Below are 22,878 nucleotides of genomic sequence, written 5' to 3'. Positions count from 1 at the left end.
TAACTTGTTAAGTTTAGAACTGTTACCTGTAGCAGCAGTGACAGTCACCCTGCACCAGCGACAGTCACCGTGCAGCAGTGACAGTCACCCTGCATCAGTAACAGTCACCTAGTAGTATATGACAGTCACCGTGTAGTATATGACAGTCACAGTGCATCAGTGACAGTCACCGTGTAGTATATGACAGTCACTGTGTAGTATATGACAGTCACAGTGCATCAGTGACAGTCACCCTGCTTCAGCCTGACAGTCGCAGTGACAGTAACCCTGCATCAGTGACAGTCACCGTGTAGTATATGACAGTCACCCTGCATCAGTGACAGTCACCCTGCATCAGCCTGACAATCAACGTGCAGCAGTGACAGTGACCCTGCATCAGTGACAGTAACCTTGCAGCAGTGACAGTCACCGTGTAGTATATATGACAGTCACCCTGCATCGATGAGTCACCCTGCATCAGTGACAGTCACCCTGCATCAGTGACAGTCACTGTGTAGTATATGACAGTCACCATGCATCAGTGACAGTCACCCTGCATCAGCCTGACAATCAACGTGCAGCAGTGACAGTGACCCTGCATCAGTGACAGTCACCGTGCAGCAGTGACAGTCACCGTATAGTATATGACAGTCATCGTGCAGCAGTGACAGTCACCCTACATCAGTGACAGTCACTGTGTAGTATATGACAGTCACCATGCACAGTGACAGTCACCCTGCATCAGCCTGACAATCAACGTGCAACAGTGACAGTGACCCTGCATCAGTGACAGTCACCTTGCAGCAGTGACAGTCACCGTGTAGTATATATGACAGTCACCCTGCATCGATGACAGTCACCCTGCATCAGTGACAGTCACCCTGCATCATTGACAGTCACCCCTACATCAGTGACAGTCACCGTGTAGTATATGACAGTCTCTGTGCAGCAGTGACAGTCACCCTACATCAGTGACAGTCACCATGTAGTATATGACAGTCACCCTGCATTATTGACAGTCACCCTGCATCAGTAACATTCACCGTGTATTGTGTGACAGTCACCCTGCATCATTGACAGTCACCGTGCAGCAGTCACCCTACGTCAGTGACAGTTACCATGCATCAGTGACAGTCACCCTGCATCAACCTGACAGTCACCGTGCAGCAGTGACAGTTACCCTGCATCAGTAACAGTCACCGTGTAGTATATGACAGTCACCCTGCATCAACCTGAAAGTAACCCTGTATCAGTAACAGTCACCGTGTAGTATATGACAGTCACCCTGCATCATTGACAGTCACCGTGCAGCAGTCACCCTGCATCAGTGACAGTCACCGTGTGGTATATGACAGTCACCGTGCAGCAGTTGCAGTTAGTTATAGATTTTGTAATATTATGCAGCTATACTTTGTGTAATATTTGACGCTATCGTTCATGCACCTTTTGGATCTCTGGTTTTCGGACGCGTAGGAGCTCTCGTTCCTGCAGCTGAAACAAATGAATCGCCATCACAACGCTCTAGCAGGTCCGATAATACAGCTCTAACAGCTTCTCGAACGATGGTTTCAACTTCTTCACCAGTTCTGCGAACTTACAGATATGGAAATTAGTTCTGCACGAGCGACAAATTCCAAGTTATACCGCAAGTGCGCCACCTTTATTAACTCATCTCTCTACATGTACATGTATATATATATGTTTAGGGAGATTGTATATACTTCACCCCACATCAGAAATGTGTGTGTGAGTGAGTAAAAATGTGTCGCGAACTCTTCCTACACATTCAGTCTGATCAAGTTAAAACTTGCTGTGTGAAAAAATGGCATACTTTTTAGCAAAATTAGGATGCCAAGCGTAAAGTCATGCACGGAGGAGATGAGATCTGCAACTCCATGGATTGCCATCTTGATTTGCCTTGCGCTCAATACGTTCCATAGTCAGTACTAACATTGCGTACTAAAATTGATTAATGACGCACTTATTAGCACGCTGGTCATCGGTTATGATCGGACTGTGTGGAACAGAGACGTTAATTAATATTTTGTATATTAACAAGAACTCAGCCTCAAATTAATATAAAGTTGACATAATACTTACTATCTAGGGGGTTCACTTAAATTATCCAATACCAGCATTTTTTATTCAGATAGCTATGTACTTTAATTTTTCTTTTTTTTTATAATGAAAGTCAGTATCTGATGCAAACGTATACGATATATGCAGGTAGCTATATATTGGTGACAGAACACACATTATGATAAAATCTATGTATACCAAAACACTTAAATTTTACTCTCATTACTACGATAGTTGTTGGCTGATTCCATTATTAAGATTGCATCCGGCCGAGTTCTAAACAGGTAAGTGTCATTGCACAAGCCGAATAGTGGCAGATGATTTGGCGCAAAGTTTTGTTGACTTTCTTATTCAAATCTGTTTCAACTAAATTCCATTGCTTTTTATTCTATTAGCCTTAATTAGGTAATAGTCAATGATATATCTTAATGAGTGAATACCAAGCAATGGAGTTCGCCTATTGGAAAGTTGGAAGAAGGGGTGTGACGTTTCAAAATTCCGACAGTATATGCTTTCGAATCTTAACAGTATACCTTTTAAACTTGTTATCTATTATCATTTCATTATCCTTTTCACAACACATGATGACATCAGCGAAAAACTTACTACCACAAATAGAATCGATTTTTGGCCCTCATGCTTCCATGAAATTTCTAAGGATGTCCATGAATTTGGTGCCACTAGCTACTCATATCTAGGTCGACGGTCCAGGAAGCAAGGGCCTACTATATAGCCTACTAAGTATATAGACAAGAAAATACTGTTCCTTCATGCTATGAAATGAGTATTGACAGTTAGTAAGTTCAAATTAACTTTCATCGACCATTAGAAAGTGTTTCACTACTACATTAGACCGACCGTCCACTAACTATGAGGCGCGAACCATATATAAGTGGAAGCCAAAGTAAAAATATTTAAAAAAAAAACAACAACAAATGTTGGTTAGTCGCGAGATCTATCAAGATGTCGAAAACTTCATCTACAGTTTTCAGAGCTTGCTAACAGAGACTCATTAGTTACTGTGGCATCAAAGTATACCGTCAGTCCAAGCTATAGCTTTCATGAATTGAGCATCGCTTCTGATGAGGGGTAGGGATATTTGGGCTCGTGGCTCAGTTCTCATGGAAGCTCCTTGGACGTGCTTCAACGCGTTAACGGTCAGTGTAAGATCCAAACTGCAACGATGACTTGAGTTTTTGTCATAAATTCTTATCACTTTATCAGTTTATCGTACCAAACAACATATATAATATGTGGGTACGTATACTTGTCTGACGTCAATTGGATTGATCTGTTTGCTAGGCGATGGTAGATGACTTTGCATAAAAATAGAATAATAAAACAAAATTATGTTTGAAATATTTGAGTTGATTAATATACGCCAAGAACACGTGTGACTTTATTGGTTAGTAAGAGTCTCCATCCATACACGGAATTGGAAGTATTTATATATATATATATATATATATATATATATATATATATATATATATATATATATATATATATATATATATATATATATATGGTGTAAATATATCGCAAGTGTCTTTGTATATACACATAACTGTTAGAAAAAATGTTGTATTTTTACGGTAGAATACCGGCAGCCATAAGCGTATGAGGCCGGGCAGGAGGGGGGGGGGGGGGTCAAAACTTGGGCAAAAGTTGTTGAAAATTTTTCGAGCAGCAAAGTTTAAAACAAATATATCGGTCGCTTGCTAGAATTTTCTTCGATTCTTGACCGAATCGTTTCCGATTCTAACCGGAATCGTTGCGATTCTTGCCCGAATCGTCAACGATTCTTGCCCGAATATTTCGACAAATAGTTTTGGACTGTAATCTTTTCTTCAGAGAGCATTGCTTAAAGGCACCACATACTGCCCTGTTATATACTTCGCATATAGTACGGGTACATTTGAAGCCGTCGTTATTGCCGGTTAAGAAACAATTCCTCTAATGCAAAGTGTACTTCTTTCATCGGGATAAGTTTCGCCTACTTTTATATACCACAAGTGCCTTCACAGGCTAGTGGATACCGCAAGTGATCGATTCGTGACTCCTTAATTGATGGAGATTTGCAGCTTTATGATGCAGCTTTATGATGATTATGATGTAATTATCTATGCGGTTAGTTAGGTATATATACCAACTTACATGATTAACAAACACTGTTAGAAGAAACGGTAATACAGTGTAATAGCCGGCGGTGCGTACACAATAGTTGAATCACGGGTGTTAACTCCTTATGCCCACCATAAAGTACCGTTTATTCTTAATTAACGTTAACAACGCAATTAATAGTGCGTTCAACTGTCTACAACGAATAGCGAATGTTAATTTACGGTATTACGGTACTTTTACGTTCATACACGTTCTGTTATTTTACAGAACAGGCATGAACGTTAACTAACGATGAATGCACATGCTAAATAACGTTTCTCATTATTTTAGCCTTAAACAAAATGCGTGCCACGGTAATATCACGTCAAAATGTCACAATTAATTCCCTTTTTTCTAACAGGGTAGGCCTACCTATTTATAACTATATATTTATGTAAAAGAGCAAAGAAATTAATGGGTTCGAATCCCGTTATATAGCCATTAATTTCTTCAATTGTCAATTTGTTTCTCCCATTATTACTTTCCTTGTCTTCTACATTTAATAACATTGTAATGCAATGATCAAATATAATAAACCATCTGCTATCTTTCGTATACAGTGTTAACTTGTTCCAGTTCCCATTTAGGGTGTGGGGAAGGGGTGGGGCAATAAAACAGCAATGCGTCATATTATTCGCAGCCGACATACTAAAATAAGTGGGTTTTTTCTCCTTTTTTTGCGGCGAATAAACGATTTGTGTAACCAGAAAGTCAAATGATTTAGTGATTCCCTGCCAATATGAGAAGAAACTTTATTTACAAGATTTTCTAACGATCGGAATTGCTGAGCAGAAAATGGCAAATCTTGCAGAATTGATTACTGCGTACCTATGCAAAGAGGGTTGAAGGTCAAACAAACTTTCTGCATAATCAGACTTATTCTGACTGCAACCTGCAATTGACCTTGAACGACCTTTGACCTCCATTATAAACGATGGGGATCATTTTCTCACTAAGAGCTACCAACATACCAAGTTTTAAGTTCAAGCCACTTTTACTTCTTGAGATATCGTGTTTACAAGGTTTTCAGCCTTTGTCCTCTGGTGAACTCAAATGACATTTGACCTCCATGAAAACAATAAGGATAATCTGCTCACCATTAAGGGCTACCAACAAACCAAGTTTAAAGTTCAAGCAACTTTTACTTCTACACACATGCACACACACACGCCATCACTATCGCATCGATTCCTTCGACAAGGAATAAAAAATGGTGACCTACATTTGAAATGTGATTATATTGTCTCACTCTATAGTTTTATACAGCGTGTCAAGAAAGTAAACCGTATAGCGTTCTATTAAGCATGCAGTACTATTTTCTCAAAATGGCGAACTTGTATTCAAATTTTGGAATGGTAAACTCAGACGTTTATATAACTATGGATAATGGTTGGCTAAACACCACGGGCAATACAAAACTTGTAGGACAAACATACCATAGCTTATTACGCTCATTTAGGGCAATTGCATTGCAAACCATCTGTTCTGAAGGTTATATGAAGACAACTGTCGGAAAATATCGAAGAAACGAAGGTCCCCCTTCCTTCCCCCTTCCCCCCTTCCCTCCTTCCTCCTTTCCTCCCTTCCTCCCTTCCTCCAAATCCTCCCTTCCTCCCATCCTCCCTCCATTCCCCCTTTCTCCCCTGCTCCCTCCCTCCCTCTTCCCTCCCTCCCTCCTCCTTCCCTCTCCTCCCCCAGTTTCCCTCCTCCATAATTCACTCTTTGTTTAAGTTCTTTTTTTATAACGGTTGTTGAATTTCATCAGCACGTAATTGCTTTCATACCGAATATTCCCTCCGTATGTAGGCTATTTGGTTTGGCAAATATGATGATTTATATACGTGGAATCGTTTCCTTTTATTGGGAAGTGACATTACTATATAATGTAAACAGTCAGAATGCAATCGGCAGATACGGGTATATACTATGTACACACACTGATTGTTAATTGTACACTGGGATACTTCCTTGATCGTATCAGCTGAACGTGTATTGAAGCAGTTAAAATTAAAACGTGGCTTTTTTCTAGGATCTATAGATTATCTTTGTACATCACTTTTTTGTACTTTTGTCTCGTATTCCTTGTTTTGTACAGCGCATTAGATAAGTGTTGGTTGATAGTTGATGATAATGATGATGATGATGATGATGATGATGATGATGATGATGATGATGATGATGATGATGATGATGATGATGATGATGATGATGATGATGATGATGATGATGATGATGATGATGATGATGATGATGATGATGATGATGATGATGATGATGATGATGATGATGATGATGATGATGATGATGATGATGATGATGATAATAATAATAATAAATGATAATAATAATAATAATAATAATAATAATAATAATAATAATAATAATAATTATAATAATAATAATAATAATAATAATAATAATAATAATAAATTATTATAATAATAACAACAATAATAAGAAGAAGAAGAAGAAGAATTTACAAGAATTTAGGAAAAGGTGACTGGGCTGCGAAAAAGAAAGTATAAGCATTGACTAACTGCACGAGAGGGACGAGGGAGTGGGATATAAGAGCTCGTGTTCGTTATTTGTAAACAACCTTACATCGACCAAGAAACAAATATATGTAAGATCTGGCCTGGGGATTGATTTACACTTCATATTAATAGCTTCAATCTAACAGTATTACCTGCATGGTGAATAAAATCGGTGCCTTTCCCATCCGGATTCCTTCCGCGATTTTTCATTCATAGATGGTATGGTATTGGTTGAATTTGGTTCCCCTTCTGTTCCTACCTGGTCAGCTGGTACAAATGCTGTATTGGGCATTTTTTATTTCGTTTAGTATCATGTTGTATAATTTGTAGAAAGTTTTTAATCCTTACTATCTAATGACTTGCCAATTGATCCAATTAATCAATTCAATGGATAGCCTTGCTAATTGCATTGATTATAAAATTACCCCTCCCCTCCCCAATATGTTGCCTCAGGACAATGCTTGCCACTTATTTTAATTGTCTGCAACACCTCCCCCCTCCCTTCTTCCACCCCTCTTTGACTTTTCAGTCAGTTGATGAAGTATTAATTTATCATCAGGTGCAGCCAGCTACGCCTGGAATTATCCGACGTGAATGTGTTTATAACGCTATATTGTCAATGGAACGTCGTCAGCTGTTATATTTTATTGTATATAAAATACGTGACTTTACATATTTGGAAATTTCGTTTGTGTTTGTTCAGTCTCTCCATCTTGCTTGGAGCATTTAAGATGGGATTTAGGACTGTTTGCTTCAATCCTGCACGAAAAAAAAAATAATAATAATAATAACTACACTATATATACGGGGGCCTACATCGTGGGTGTATTCATACTACGCCATAGTTAGACATCATTTCGTGGTATATATATTTGTGATCATTTGATAATGTTACAACGGAAAGTATAAGGTTGTTTTCAATCTGTCCTAAGCGGTCGAAGTTATATCAAATGGCAGATGAACGAGACACTCGAATTCCCCCTCAGAGCAGGATGTTGTCATTGGTGAAAAACTCCCTAGCTGTTTAAACTGAGGGAAAGTTACAAATGTCATGAATAAATTTGAAAACACGACGGACTACTCATGCATCATCATATATTTTCGTACATATATTATTTACAATCATATATCGAATCCCAGTGGCGTAGGAAGGTACTTTTGAGTGAGGGGCTGAAGACTGATGGCCGGCCTGGGGGAGGGGTCTAAGGGGAGGGGGTGTCCCCCTCCCCCTTTGGATTTTTTTGCATTTCCAGGTGGCCTCAGATGCAATTTGGTGCAATATAGCACACTTTAACACCCACTCCATTTTGTAAATAATTTTGCATTTTCACCTGGCCTTAGATGCAATTTGGTGCTCCAAATGAGATTTTTTTTCTGATTTGGAAATGAAAAAGGGGTTTTCTGACTTGCTGAGCGGGGGGGGGGGGCGGAATGATACTTCCGCCCCCCCCCCATATTTTTCACTGGGGGTGCTGGCGCCCCCCAGCCCCCCCCCCCCGGTTCCTACGCCCTTGTCGAATCCCCAAACTATCTACATCGTTCTGCACCATCTATCTGCTTATACAATCTGAACTAAGAAAGATGGGGAGCGGCAAGTGACCAGAACCCAAGTCGTGACCAATAATAATTCGGCGCGTTCGACACTTCAAGTCGGATTCCAAGCCGGTAGGCCAATCCGCCCATGCCGTTGCCTGAATGTGGCATAAAATAAAACAAAACAGTTAAATAATTCAAAGAAAGACTAACGATAAAGTAAAGGGTATAGGAACTAATCCGGGAAGGACCAAATCAAAGTGTACGTGGTTACTAGACCATGAACGTTTCAAGAAGACAAAGAACACAAAACAAATGCAAAAAGTAAGTTGTTCTTTATGTTGTGTTTCTATGCGGCAGTCTTGAGCGAATTGACAATGCATTGCAGTTATTCACTGATTCAATTCAACTTTATTTCAACCAACAATGTGCAAAGAGTTAACAGTGATGTGTGTCATATAATACATGATAAACGATTGAGGGGATGACACAAGGAAGCTACTTATAGCTTGTGGGATGTGAATCCCCTTTAACAGAGAACAAAGAAAACATGCTCAAGACTGGAAAGAACAATACAGTTAAACAGAACAAAACATTAAACAGAAAGAAAAGGGGAAACGCATGGCTATAACAATATCAAAATGTAAATGAAGTATAAATAGATAACAAGTATAGGATTTGTAATTCCTTTTAAAGCTTAGTAGGAAAGAAGAATTTTGATCGAGTCTGGGAGAACATTGCAGGTGAACGGTCCTAAATATCTTATGTTACGCTGGCTAATTAAGAGTCTAACGAAAGGGATGACGTAATCAGAACTATCTCTGGTGTAGTAACAATGACTACGAGGAGTAAACCAATCAAGTTATTACACACACATAATGCTGTACAGAACGTGGTGATAGTAGGCCTACGTTGACTATTATGATGCATTTAGCGCACTTGACAGACTAGCGTTCAAAGTACAATGTCTATAAGTTGTTTAATTCGACACGTACACCATCGCATATATACACACACATACACACACATATATAATAATTACGATTTCAATGATATATATATATATATATATTTATAGATATATATAGATATATATAGATATATAGATAAAGATATTTATATTATCTCATATTTGTTCCCACACTATAAATTCTTCCGGGGTTTCAAGCCCCTGACCCCGTCCCCTCTTCCACTGGCGGATCCAAGGGGGGGGGGGCCAAGGGGGGCCATGGCCCCCCCCCAAAGGTGAGCCAAAAAGAGTTTCCGAACATCCGCTATATCATATGATTGGAAATTTAAAAAAAAAGAGAGGAATAGCAGTGGTAGACTAGTCTAAACCTTTTCGTTTTCTGGTTTAAAATTAAATGCAGAGCTCCCAACTGACCCGCAATTCGCGGGAATTAGACCCGCATTCTAACACCCAAACCCGCTGACCCGCACAAGCGTCCGAAAAAACGCATTGTAATTGTCAAGTATACATAACAAAAATTGCATCAAATTTTGACTTAGCAACCATCATTTCTTTAGCATTTAGCATAATAGAGTATAAAACCTCCTTTACAGCATCATTTGAACCTCAAATTAGCCTATAATTCTTTTCATTGGGGCGAGCAGCGAACATTTTCATGCCACGGGAAAGAATGAATTATCACCTACTATTCAATTTATTGATGTTACACACAAAAAAAATGCATATTTCTCAGAAAATTTTGGGTGACAAAAGCCTTTCTAAGTGCCACCAATTTACATGTAGGCATCACCAGGATTCCAAAAAAAATCAAAAGGGGAGGGGGACACCCCCTCCCCTTATACCCCTCCCCCAGGACGGCGATTCGTGGCATGGACCAGCATTTGCCTTCTCAAGAGTTGGGAGCTATGTAAATGTATGAGCATGAGGATTTACAGTTTAACACCATTTTGCAGTTACAGGCTGGTTGTAAGAAATTTATAACCTATGAGAAATAAAATTTCTTGAGAAAGATGATCCCAACTTTGTTTTATAAATATTTTAGAAAATTACACCTGGGAAACATTTTTTTAGAAGTAATTTAACATCACCATTGTACACTTTTGTCGCACCAAATTGCATCTGAGGGCATTCAGCAATAGCAAATTTTCAAAATGGGAGGGGGGCACCCCCTCCCCTTAGACCCCTCCCCCATATCACTCTAATGCCACTTTGGCCCCTCCCAAACAAAGGCCCTGGATCCGCCAGTGCCCTCTTCATGCTTGTTTGAAAGTAGAGAAACATATTCGCATCCCCCTGGCATATTTACACTTTATGACAAGATTTGGCATGTAGACGTGACCACAAAAATTCAATAAAACAATCCCCTTCACCGTTTCCCTGCCAGGCGTATTAAAGTTTGATCCCCAGACCAAATAAATTGTTACCCGGACAGCGAGTCCTTTCCTGGCTGCTCGTATGCCCATTAAGTTCAGATTCGTTTCTCTTTCAGTAGTCATTCTGCACAGTAATCCTTCCATCATTCAACAGTGACAAACCCTAATTATGGGTGCATCATTTTTCATAATTAATGCATACCGCACGAAACGTTCATTCATACTTTGACCTAAGTAACATTATACATAAATATATGGTAATTTTTTTTTAAACAAACCATTCAAGTCTGAGTATACATAGGCTACTTATGTTACTTTGAATTCGTATGTATATTCCGTTCTCCCTTTCGAAAATAGCGCCACTGTACTATTATAAGCGCTTATGTATATAGCACCCTACCAGTACACATGTGCTTCGTACACACACTTCGACTAGACTGTGCACTGCTGTTCGAATATGGTGTGTGATATATCGCTATACATGTTTTGACCTTTAAACATAGAAGGGTCCCCTGTCGTTTATCACCTGTCTTCGCTATCTTGAATAAACATAATTTCTTCGTTTACCTTTAAGATCAAAGATGGATTACACAAAAACAAACTATCAGGACCTGGCTCCCTATTTGCCAGAGGAGAGCGTGCCGTTGAAGAAGACTGACGGTGGTACAGCGCAATACAAGAAAATGGAAAGCGAATACAATAAATCAACCGAGACGTTCGGTCAAAAGGACGACTCCGAACCCGTCTCAGGAAAGAAAAAGAAATACGAATCCGAGGATGATCTCCTTGAGAGAGGAAACTGGACTGGCAAACTGGACTTTATTCTTGCTCTTATAGGATTTTCTGTGGGCTTAGGAAATGTATGGAGGTTCCCGTACCTGTGCTACAAAAATGGCGGGGGTGAGTATAGGCCTAATTAACGTATGATATCCGTCGATCCTTTCTGCTGCCTGCCTGTACACCTCAGGCTCCATATCTTTCTTGCAGGATGTGTTTTGTCAACTTATGCTTTCAGTAACACTCCCTTCATTCATACGCAGTAAACCGAGAGGACATAAATGTAGGCTTTGTTTTAATAACCATGCCCATTTAAAATGGTTAAATGTCTTTCATGTGGGCTAAACTGCTGTAAACTTAGATCTCGGTAGCTCATGTTTTGTAGGACCGAGGAGATTTCAGAATGATATAATCATGCGTTTTCCATATCTCTCTTTCAGTGGTTTTCGGTAAAATATCCCGCAACACCCCCACTGGCACAAATCTACGCGGGTCACTACCCTTCGAATATGTTTCTCTCCCTCCCCCCTCCACCCCCTCCACCCAACGTTCAACCCTACGTATAAAATGGTAGCCGACATAAAATTATCATATAATCTTTTTGAAATGTGAGTGGCAGAAGAATCGTTTCCTCGTGGTTTTCACACGTGGCTTGTGGCCTGTAATGATCGTAAGGTTTCTGCGTGATGGAAAATTCAGGCTACCTAATGAAACCTATCATAGAAACAGAATGTATAAAATCAGAATACTAGCTCCCCGATAAAAGGATGTAATAATAATAATTTGTTAATAGTGAGTGCGCTGTGGTTTGGGAGGTGCATCATGTGTGTTGTAGGCGGAGTTGTTAGGCGTGGGCAAGTCCTCATGTTGCAGGAAACGTGAGCTTCGGTAGGAAAGTGACCAATATCAATACAGAGAACATTAATAGCATAAATCATTAAAGGAACAAAGGAAAACTGATTTGTTGTCATAGAGAAATCAGATTGCGGGCAACCAGCTTATATACCGGAGCACACTCCAGCAATACGATAAACTGGGGAGAGCCGAGAGCAAGGTCTGGCCAGAGCAATTAAATCATCTGATCCCTTTTGAATTCTTCATTTTTTTTGGGGGGGGGGGGGGAGAATGTTAAAAAACGAGAGTACGTTATTCTTTAGCCTATCATATACTTCCCTTAGGACCCCTAATTGACCCCGGACCCCGCGTTGTCGACCACTGTCGTCGGGCTCACTGACAACTCCGTAGATAAGCCTATGTACGGGAGTGGAGGGGATGAGAGGACCATATTAAATTGACGTAGGGTCTAGACAGAAGCATGTAAGACTTGAGTGCCATGATGTGAACTACCCCTAGTTATTAGAAACGTCGTATTTGGTAACTTGAAATTGATACTTCAAGTATAGTATATATATAGCCTTATTGGACACATGCGTGGGAAATCACGGGGAGGGGGGTAGCAGGAGTTTTGATCAGATCGACGTATCATGTGATCGTGAGCTTGTGTCACCCTTTCTTGTAAACACGAACCAAGAATGACATGCAAAGATAATAATTGGTTACTAATTTCAGTAAATACAATCGGTTTATGTTTATTTACACCCACAAACATGTATTTAAGTCCACAAAATAATCGTTGATATACCACATTAACATTTCTGATAACCCTATATATTCTAGTATGATTGACAACTCTGCAGGTTTGCCCTTTCCAAGTCTCACGCTTCTTATCTGTAACTTACGTTATCTTGTAAGTTTATATACGTTATGATCCATGCATGACCAACCGTCGACGGTCAAGAGTATACGACTCGGTTATCTATTGACTCGATTGTATACCATAATGGCGGGCATGTACAAGGGGAGGGTGTGGCGGCCAGGGGCCTTGCCCTTACCTCCCCATCATCAGTCGGGGAGAAATAGTTTTAGGGGATTTTTTTACATTCAGCTCGGGAAGAATTAGACCACTGCTACAGGTGTTCACTCCCGCCCCCTCCCCCTCCCCACACACCCTACCCCCTTTACAACCTCACAAAAAAATGAAGAGTATTTATTAGCATAACCTTGCTTTAAGAGCTTAGTATAAACATATAATGTATTTTCTCAATATGACAAAGAATGCATCAGTTTTGTAGGGAAGGACCCCCAGCTCCCACTTCATGGGGGTCGGTTTCAACGACCCCCATGGCCAGAACCCTCCTATCCTGAAACTGCCAGTCGCCCTTCCATCAAGTTTCATTCCCCTATAACTAAACAAAGCGATGCAATTAAGAATTTGAAATCCTGTGTGCATGCACACGGCACAGTTGTACTATATCTTACAAGAATTCAGGATTACAGCTGTACGTATAAGGACTAGTTGGAATGCTGTGATGCACGTTTTACTGAATTAGTAATTAGGCTTAATGCATATTAATGACGTAGCGTACGTATACACTATAGTAAGATACGGTGTTGTAAAGTTTCTTAAAATAATAAACAACCTAATATTCGGTGTAGGATTGCTTATCAACACTCCCCCCCCCCCCCCAACCAACCCTACAAAAAAGTCGTTCCTTATGAACATCTGTATAGACGAAATGCTCAGACATTAAGTTCTCATACGTCATCGCAGGGTGTCTAAGCGACACTACATATTTTCCCGCAACATCACACACTAGCTAGCGAATATGATGATGCACTTTCCATGCTGTTTAATGATAGGTAGATAAACCAAGCTGTGATGAATATCTGGTATTAGGGTGAGTGTTGAATTATGTGGAACGTTAAAACTTTTGCGTGCCGTCTCAGCACGCATCTCCAGCCCTTTATTCTTCAGAGAAAAGAGCTTTGTGAAAGAACATGAAACGTGAACAAAAGATGTGACACAAGTCCAAACATCGTTGGTGCATGTGATAGAGATAACCGTGGTGATTTACAAGTTGCTAGTTTAAAAATTACTATCAGGCATAGCCTATATATTGTTAGTAAAAACACACAAAACTTTGCGGTAGATTGGTTCATCATGAATACTTTACCCATTATGTTGTATGGTTTGTAGCCCACCACAGAGAAAGGTTTTGATTCCCGTCAGTTTTTAAGTTTACAAAATGGAAAAGGAAAAGAAGGCTTCTTCCCTCCCATTTCCACCCAACCCACACCCCTTCTCCACTTTGCTCAGTATTACGCCATCGTTTAAAGAACTCTTCACAGACGCCTATATATCGACGACTTGAACTTTTTTAGTTAATAGGAATGTCAACGGAATAATCAACACTTAGTATAACAAATTAGCTGACTAAAACAAGAATGTGTTAAATAGAACATGTCACACTAGGCATTATAGTGTTGTAAATTTGAAGTATAGTTGCAGGTATACAGTATAGGCCTATATGGTATATATGATAGGCATAAACAAGGATGTATGTACACTATGTGTGTTTTTGTCATACTGAAAGTGCAAGTGGAAAGCCACGCACTGTATGTGTAGGATGAATATCAATCACACATAAAAAGAGAAAGTAAAACCAATTAAATATTACAACTTTATGAAAGCGGCTTTTCTATGGTTAATTCTTCCTTTCTGCATTAACTAACTGTAACTAATTGTATAGTTACTAACTGTATAGTTAATTATATGACCACAGTTTTTGAAGGTCAACAGAATTTAGCACGGTAAGAATAGCTATAGTACATATCAGTAAAGTTAGTTGAAAGGAAGATTTTTTTTTTCAAAAGCACCGGTGCATTTTCATTGACGACATAGACAGACATAGAGAAGAGAGTTCAATAATAAACTAGAACAACTGTGAGTCCATACAGATATGTGTCATTGTTGTAGTGCGCGGTGAAGGTGAAAGTATAGTTGTTGATGTTCAATGGAGGGGTCTTTGTAACTGCAACCCTTTTGAAATCATTTCGGTTAATGAATAAGCCAGTTCGGCTTTTGGTACATTAACGTAGACCAAAGCTAGGCTTCATTTATAAACAGTACTCTAGCTAGCATGCGCCTGTAATATAAACGAAGAAATTTAGACTTAAGCCATCACAGGTTAACCGGTTGTTAATCACGATTCACGCCTCTGCCGGACGTGACAGAGAATACCCAGTGTCCTGGACACTGATTGGTCAAATTGAACAACATGTTAACGTTATTGTATATCCTCGCCTAGTGAAATTTTACTAACAAACGGTGCTTTACGAAGGTCTAATGCACGATTAATGTAACGAATACAATGTAGGTCTATCATTGCACAAATGTAACACTGCTGTGAGGAGTGTATGTGTGTATGTTCAGCAGGCATTTTTCGGTGAGGCATACTGGTTTGAGGAAGTAAAAAATACGGTGTTGAAATCTTATCCTTGGTGACCAGTATTTCACTTTCTAGCATATTGAGGGGGGGGGGGGGCAAAACTGATATGACTTTTAAATAGCATTAATCAATATGTGAGGACGAAAATTGTAAGAGGAATTGACCTGAAAAAAACCTTGTCTAGTTGGTCACTCCCTGCATAACAGTTTAACTGTTAACAGTTTAACTTTAACATCTCCTAGACTCAAAGAGCAAATTCTGGTATTCGAGTTGACTTGTTTTCTTCCTCCGAAAGACTTCATACGGTACAGTGGATCCCGCTTTTGGCGTTAATGCTTTCCTGTATCCAGTTTGGTATACATTTACAGTGTGGTTAGGGGCGTCGCTTTACAGTACATGTGGGTCGAGTTGTCCTATGTCGTGCAGAACTATGGAATAAAAGACATAATTTACACTATTCCTAACAAGTCCTATATAAGCTTTACAATGTCAATAAACTTCAGTAAAACTGCACTACTCCGTATGGTACATATACTGCGCGTACCCCCACTCCTCACCTATATTAAGCCTACCATCCCACCCCTCCCCAAAACAAAGAAACAGATAATAAAAATAACAGATTCAGCTTGAATTCGTCGGATATGTCGTGCAATACAAGCTATAGGTCTAAGTGGTGTTCACACATGCATTGCTGTGACGATTTGTCGGCCTAAGCTTTATAGACTATGAGTAGATAAATGTTTGAAACGTACACAGTCAGCACAGAAAGAGTCATAGTGACTCCTTTAAAAGAGCCCAGGTCCCATCCGTGCAGCAGCGACACCCCTAAAAGAGTCCAGCATGTCCTGACTCTTCGCAAGAGGCAGCTGAGTGTAGCTCAGTGGTGTCACTCCACTCTTGTGAGAAGAGTCAGACCCCCCCCCACCCCGCCCCAGCCATAAATAAATACATCATTAGACACAAAAAAATATATATATATAAATGGATGAGTGAAACTCTCGTCACTGTCCGAATTATTGCCATTTTTAGGTACAAACTTTTCCAAATCATATGAAGAATAAAACAGAAAGATAAGAACATACTCAAAGGTAAATAACTAGGGTGGTTAATGCCCTTTAATCGAAACTTTATTGTTATCATGAAACATAGATAGAAGTTAGCACCGATAACCCCCGGCAGCTTGTTTCACATCACTTTATTAGTGACTTTATTGTAACATGTTTTCTGTAATTAGAGGATAGAAACATAGGGATGCCAGACTTTGAAATGAATGCATGCATGCGGTTATCTCTTGTTCGTGTGATCATGGAGCTATTACCGAGCTCCGTGGTGTGGTACAAGTTGGTGCAGCTGTACTATAGTTGTAGGCACGCAGTGGACTTTGAAATAGAGATAATATGAGCTTTGTTGTGGTCGAGATACTGCTATGACATGTATCAAAAGCCCTAGCAACAGATTGTGAGAATATACTATAGTGATACTCTTCTTTGAGGAAATTGAACAGATCATATTACCCTAAGAGATATCAATGCTCTCATATTCGCAAAAGGGATTTCCCTTTACTTTAACATTCAGTTTTGGCAACTATGTGGTTCGGTAAAAATGGTAAAGACACAAAATAATTCGTTTCAAACAACTACCCTTATCAAAACCAATTTTAGTAACAATCATATTCTAAAGGCAAGGCAGTGAAGCATTCTATACTGGAGCTCATGCAGCTCAGAACACTTGGTCTTTTAGGGGTTATGTGTTGTTGTTGTCAGGAATAGTGCTTCACAAAGCTGTGGCAATAATAGTTCCTGTTGCGTTGCTTTGATCAGAATCAAGAACCGGTTCAGCCTGTAGTCCTACATACAGCCTGGTCCATTGCAGAAGGTGTTAAAGTGAATTGTAGCTCCCGTGGTAAAGGGTGACAACTCTATGACCGTGAAATATTATAATATATAGTATATGTGTTGTCGTCAAACTATTACGAAAAAATCAAGAGCGCCGAATGGTTAAATCGAACAATTACAGGGTTAGTGTAGGCGTAGTGTATAGCTCTTTGGTACTCTACCAATAAATGGCAAGAATAAGACCCTTAACCTAAAAAAAAAAATGAAAACAATAATAAATTGGAGCATTATTAAATATTTCTGCTAATTTGTTTTTCCACAGGTGCGTTTCTTATTCCGTACTTTTTATGTCTTGGTCTTGGCGGCATTCCATTACTGATTCTAGAGATCGGATTCGGGCAATTTACGTCACAGGGTGGTGTGACGTCATGGAATTTGGTCCCTCTTTTCAAAGGTTTGTACCATGATATATGTAGATAGTGTTGTTGTCTCCATGTCGTTTCCGTGTGTTACCATGCTATAGAGATATGACCAAATAAAGTGCACTACTTATTTTGTATTCCGCATTGTCCCGAGTTAGAGGAATCAAGATCAATAATCCTCAAATACAGGCAATGCATCAGGAGTCGAGTTATCCATTCTCAAAATTGGTTTTTCCATGGAAATGTTTCAGCGACTTGAGTAAGTGACTCTCCTCAATGCAGTCAGGAATTATGAACATATTATGGAACGCCAAATTGGTACCAAATAGGCAGCACAAGTGCTGATGATATGAAGTGTATAAACGAGGTTAATATATAACCAGACGATGATTCCACGGTGATAATAAACGTGTACTTCATACTATCATCTTGTTCATAGATATTATATATATATATATATATATATATATATATATATATATATATATATATATATATATATATATATATATATGATGAAAGTATATAAGATGATAGCATATATATATATATAATTATAATAATAATAATATATGCATTTATATAGCGCTAATTTTGTACAAAACATTCAAAAGCGCTTAACAAGGAAAAAGCCAACCAGTCGGGTCAATCAAAATAAGCAAGCTTAAACAGATACGTTTTTATCTTTATCTTGAAAGCATCCAGGGTATATATATATATATTTGTATGTATATATGTATGTATATATATATATATATTTATATATATATATGTATATATATATATGTATATATATATGTATATATATATATATTTATATATATATATACATACATATGTATATATGTATATATATATGTATGTATATATGTATGTATATATATATATTTTTATATATATATATGTATGTATATATGTATATATATGTATATTCATATATATATATTTATATAAATATATATATATGTATATATATATATATATGTATATATATATATATATGTATATATATATATATATATATATATATATATATATATATATATATATATATATATATATATATAGCCCACGCCTGTCTGTGTCTTATGAAACAGCAGTGTCTACAGAGACAGATGCAATCCGAGTTCTTAACAGAACCCTTGTGTAGGCTGCACCATTTTCATGCCCGACTGCATGATTTTAATGTTATAGATTATTCGCTGTAAATTTTCCTTTCAGACGGAAGGTATACACACTTTGAACATATGTTTATTCGTATACGTACGGTCCGTTCGTTGCTGCGTTCTGATTAAACATTAATCATAAGTTATGGTTTATGATTTAGTTTATACAGCCGGCTAAAAACGGAAAGTCATATAACACTTTCTACGTGTGCATAAGGTGTAAAATCTTTTGTTCACGTTGATAAGCCAACATTATATACAGGCCTATCGTGTTATCTGTTTTTGATAGTGTACACAATGAAAAGGCTCGATCTATCTATTTAACATCTCTTTGGAGGCGTGATATCAATAAATAATGTACGACGGTACCCATAACGCGATAAGAGCGAGAGATAATCTAAATATTGTAGGCTATTTAATATTTCGTAATCCTTCAAGGTATAAGAGGTCGGAATCAAGTGATAAAAAGTCTGACTTGTAGAAATTAGGCCTATATCGTTAACATTGTTTTATCAACAAACTCTTAGCGATGCTTCGATGTTGGCCTACCTATACCAAATGAATAATTTCTTACCATCACAACTAAACATATTTTTTCTTACATGTCTCGTCTCTGTTTTGTCGATTTAGTTCGAGATGACTATAATGGTTACCTAAGACATTGTGTGGCATGTGTCCGGCATTCTGTATGATTATACACACCGTAGATTAAATAACATTGACTATTGGTGAAATGACATAATTGTGCTACCGTTAACCATTATCACATCGGTTTGCAATATCAATAAGACAACACTCACCAGAATTATTTTATTTGTTATTTAAAGCAGCTTTCTGCCCCTTCATTTTGGCAATGCTCTCGACAGGTTTCGATCCTAAAAATGTCTGGGCAAAGAAAATTGTGGGATCGATATTATTTAGTCATTATTCGCTGATAAGTAAAACCAAAAATAATAGCGATAAAAATAAAACAAACTTGATGAAAAGTAACTCTTATCACATGTATAGAGAACATTGGAAACATGCATGCGTGTAAAGAATTGTTTCTTGTACTGAAAATGTGTCTTTTTTTTTCCTTTAAAGGTATCGGTGGCGCCAATGTCGTGATTTTAACATTCCTAAATACCTATTACACGGTGATCATGGCGTGGGCACTCTACTATATGATAATGTCATTCAGCAAGGTGGTGCCGTGGTCCAAGTGTGATAATGAGTGGAACACCGAGTACTGTTTTGTCCCCGGAGTAGACCAACTCAAGAACTGCACCACTGATGATATCACTACAGAAGTTACTTCCACGCTACCAACCACTGCCGTCACAGGGCTCTTTGCCACTGGCGTCACTGACCTGGGCAATGGCACATGTATTGATCCAGCTCTCAGGGTTTCATCCACAGTTGAGTTTTGGGAGTGAGTACAATGAGTTTTTTTTTATGATTATTATTACAAAAGTGAAATTTTATTTACTGTAAATAGATCTATCTGAACAGGTGGGGTAGGTGGGATCCGTACTTCCCCTTAGGCAAGGGTGGGGTAAGTGGGATCCGTACTTCTCTTGCCTAAACGCATTATGAAGTCTTTAATTCACAGTCATCTGCATTGAACTTTTTATGTTCTGTTCAGCAATTTTTTTTCTTCTTCTGGTGGGTCGGTCTTCTCAGTCACTAACGCAGGAACCTGTAGGGGTGGGTGTTGGTGAGATGTGTGGTATCTGTGCACGTTGGTTCAACTTTGCGATAGTGTTCAACCCACATTAACCCACACTATGACTCTCGCCCACTGTAACGTATTTATACGAATGTACGGTATATATTGTAGTTTGCTTTCATTAATTCGGGTCATGTTAAGGGGGGGGGGGGCGGGCGACTGGAGTGTTTGTCCAGCCGCACAGTAATAAAAACAAAACATTACTTCCCTTGCTCATTTCTCCGACTGGGAATGAAGGATTGAGATTGTCGTGTTTATTTTTAATGTACTTGCACTCTCGCAATAAACGTCACAGTTCATCATCCATGCATCATTGGCACCAGTTTAGCTGTTAAATATTGCTGAAAGGTTAAATCCTGGTCACAAATTTTCATCCTTTAACTCGCAACTTACACCTTTTCCCCTTACTGAGACCATTTTCTTTCAGTTTTAAAATTCGTCGTAACTCCCGGAAATGGGTCGGAGCGTCCAGGAGCGAATTTCATAATTTATTTTAATTTTAAAGCATTCTAATTTGCAGCCCAAACTAATGACATTTCTTATTTCTGCACCACTCCCATCCACCCCACTCCACCCATCTCACCCTCGCAATGTCCCACTACTCCATGTACTTTGATAAAGGTTCGGTTTGAAATGACGTATTCATGAAATATCATTTAAAAAAATCACGCAACACGGTAGTCACTTCATACATACTCACGTATATTTCGTAAATCACTGATTTTTATGGCGACCTTTGCTAAAATACATATTTAAGTGTACCAATTATGTTTTGTAAATAGCTGGGCATAAAAAAAACTAAAAATAGCTGGGCATAAAATACATAATTTGATAATTTCATGCAATATAAAAGCTTGAGAACTATGATTGGAAATTTATTGAACCGTTAGCAAAAACATTCACATTGTTAGTGATTGATCGAAAATGGATGATTTCAAACTACAGAAGTACATGCATATATTACGTTCTCAGCACTTTATAATATAGATAAACCGCGTTAATAACAACGCAAAAAAACCGAGAGTTCTCAATAAATTGTTAGGCCAGAGTGTGCCAAAGGAAGACAACGTTTAGAGCAAAGGGTTACAGAGCATCCCAGTCTCCCTTCTTGCTAGATTGAGCAATATACAGGGTTGGCAAATATGCATGGTGCTCAAGCATATAGGCTTGAAATGTCTACAGACAACTAGTAACAACATTGTCCTAATCACTCTAATAGGCTTTAGAAATCATGAAAATAGCTGCAACTCCCCATTAAATTCAATCAAAGATTGACCATTTTATACAAGATTTTTCTTAATTCTCACCCAGTTGGGAATTTTTTTTCTATGTAGTGTCAGAGTACTCGTTTTGTCAGTACGAGCAGTATGAATATCATGTTTCTATCAGATCAAGGTTATAGGAACTGTTTGTACTGTCAGTACCAGTGCTTTGAAGCATGATATTGGAGTACAGTTTAGAGAGGTATATTATCATTAGGAAATTGTCCCAATTAGCTGTAACTTTAGTTTCATTTATGAATAAATATTGGCTGATTATGCACACTGATGATGTAAAGGGAGTGACTTCCAAATTTTCGGTTATGTTATTCCTCTGTTTTTTTTCAACTTTCGTAGCGAGGACACTGAACACAAAATGGCCTAAAGCGATATTGAAATATTTGATGTCTTTTATTTGAAAAGAGAAACATCACATTATTCAGGGCTAAAATAAGAAAGTTTGATGAGCACAACACTCTACGTCAAAGTTTGCACAAAGTTAATGAGTTACCCCAGACATATCAAAACTTCAATTGTGTATATCTTGGAAACTGAAAGAGCTTTTCAAAAACTTTCCACAGATTTTGAATGAGATTATTGCACACAACAAATGTAGTGAATAAGTAGCAAGTTGCTTCCCGACTACTTCACGGACATATACGGGGCAATCTATACCGCCTCTAGAGAACCCCACATGGTTTATCGGAGATCAAGTTTGCAACCATTTCTTTTGAATGTAAAAGGAACATTTAGTTAATGCTAACATGGTTTTGAATTTAACCCTCACCCTC

The 22,878-nt window shown here is 38.4% G+C and overlaps 1 protein-coding gene across 3 annotated transcripts in view; it reads left to right on the top strand.

Annotated features, from left to right (window-relative positions):
• LOC139971143 (creatine transporter-like) overlaps positions 1–22,878 on the top strand; it is a 76,581-nt gene that overhangs the window by 15,401 nt on the left and 38,302 nt on the right. For all 3 annotated transcript variants that reach the window (XM_071977361.1, XM_071977363.1, XM_071977362.1), the window contains exons 2-4: positions 11,206–11,531; positions 17,855–17,986; positions 20,204–20,531. In XM_071977361.1, the coding sequence (XP_071833462.1) occupies positions 11,213–11,531; positions 17,855–17,986; positions 20,204–20,531 (779 nt within the window). In that variant the 5' untranslated portion in view covers positions 11,206–11,212. The remainder of the gene's footprint in view (positions 1–11,205; positions 11,532–17,854; positions 17,987–20,203; positions 20,532–22,878) is intronic.

Source organism: Apostichopus japonicus, chromosome 8, assembly GCF_037975245.1.
Source record: "Apostichopus japonicus isolate 1M-3 chromosome 8, ASM3797524v1, whole genome shotgun sequence".
Classification (NCBI taxonomy): Eukaryota; Metazoa; Echinodermata; class Holothuroidea; order Aspidochirotida; family Stichopodidae; genus Apostichopus; species Apostichopus japonicus.
This window is presented reverse-complemented; position numbering and strand designations above follow the sequence as displayed.